The 487-nt window shown below is 49.1% G+C and overlaps 1 protein-coding gene across 1 annotated transcript in view; it reads right to left on the reverse strand.

Moving 5' to 3' along the window:
- LOC131886510 (latrophilin Cirl-like) overlaps window positions 1-487 on the reverse strand; it is a gene marked incomplete in the record, with an annotated part of 31,397 nt that overhangs the window by 1,760 nt on the left and 29,150 nt on the right. Inside the window, 1 exon segment of the mRNA XM_059234873.1 lies at window positions 1-476. Coding sequence (XP_059090856.1) covers window positions 1-476 — 476 coding nt within the window.

Genomic DNA, 487 nt, shown 5'->3' on the forward strand with positions numbered 1-487 from the left:
GTGGCACACACGGGATCCCAAACTTCCAGCGGGTTCAAATGATACAGGGTGAACAATACCGGGTGCTTGAGGTGAATCGCCCTGCCTTGATTAACAGAAGCGCCAAGCACTTTGGAATTGATCCGCTTGGTGCCGAGTCCAGGCAGCAGTTTTTCGAGATTATCATACAGGAAGAACACGATTCTCACAGCTCCGTTTTCACTGGTTTCGACCAGACTCTTGGTGGCCACTTGGAGCCACGAGATTTCTTCGCTTGAGTTTACGGTATCGCTCTCATCATCGCGATTGACAGGAAATAACTGATCACTCACTTCCCGAGCTCTCAGCACACGAATGGAGGCCAAGATGTTATTAGTGGATTCCATCAAATTCTTCTCATTGTTGATGGTCTGAGCCAACAAGAGAGCACTCTCCTCGATTCCCACCATTAGAGCCGTGGCAAAGGCATTGGATTTCTCAGCGCCAAGGTCCTGCCATGATTGAATTT

Source organism: Tigriopus californicus, chromosome 9 (genome assembly GCF_007210705.1).
Source record: "Tigriopus californicus strain San Diego chromosome 9, Tcal_SD_v2.1, whole genome shotgun sequence".
Lineage (NCBI taxonomy): Eukaryota > Metazoa > Arthropoda > Copepoda > Harpacticoida > Harpacticidae > Tigriopus > Tigriopus californicus.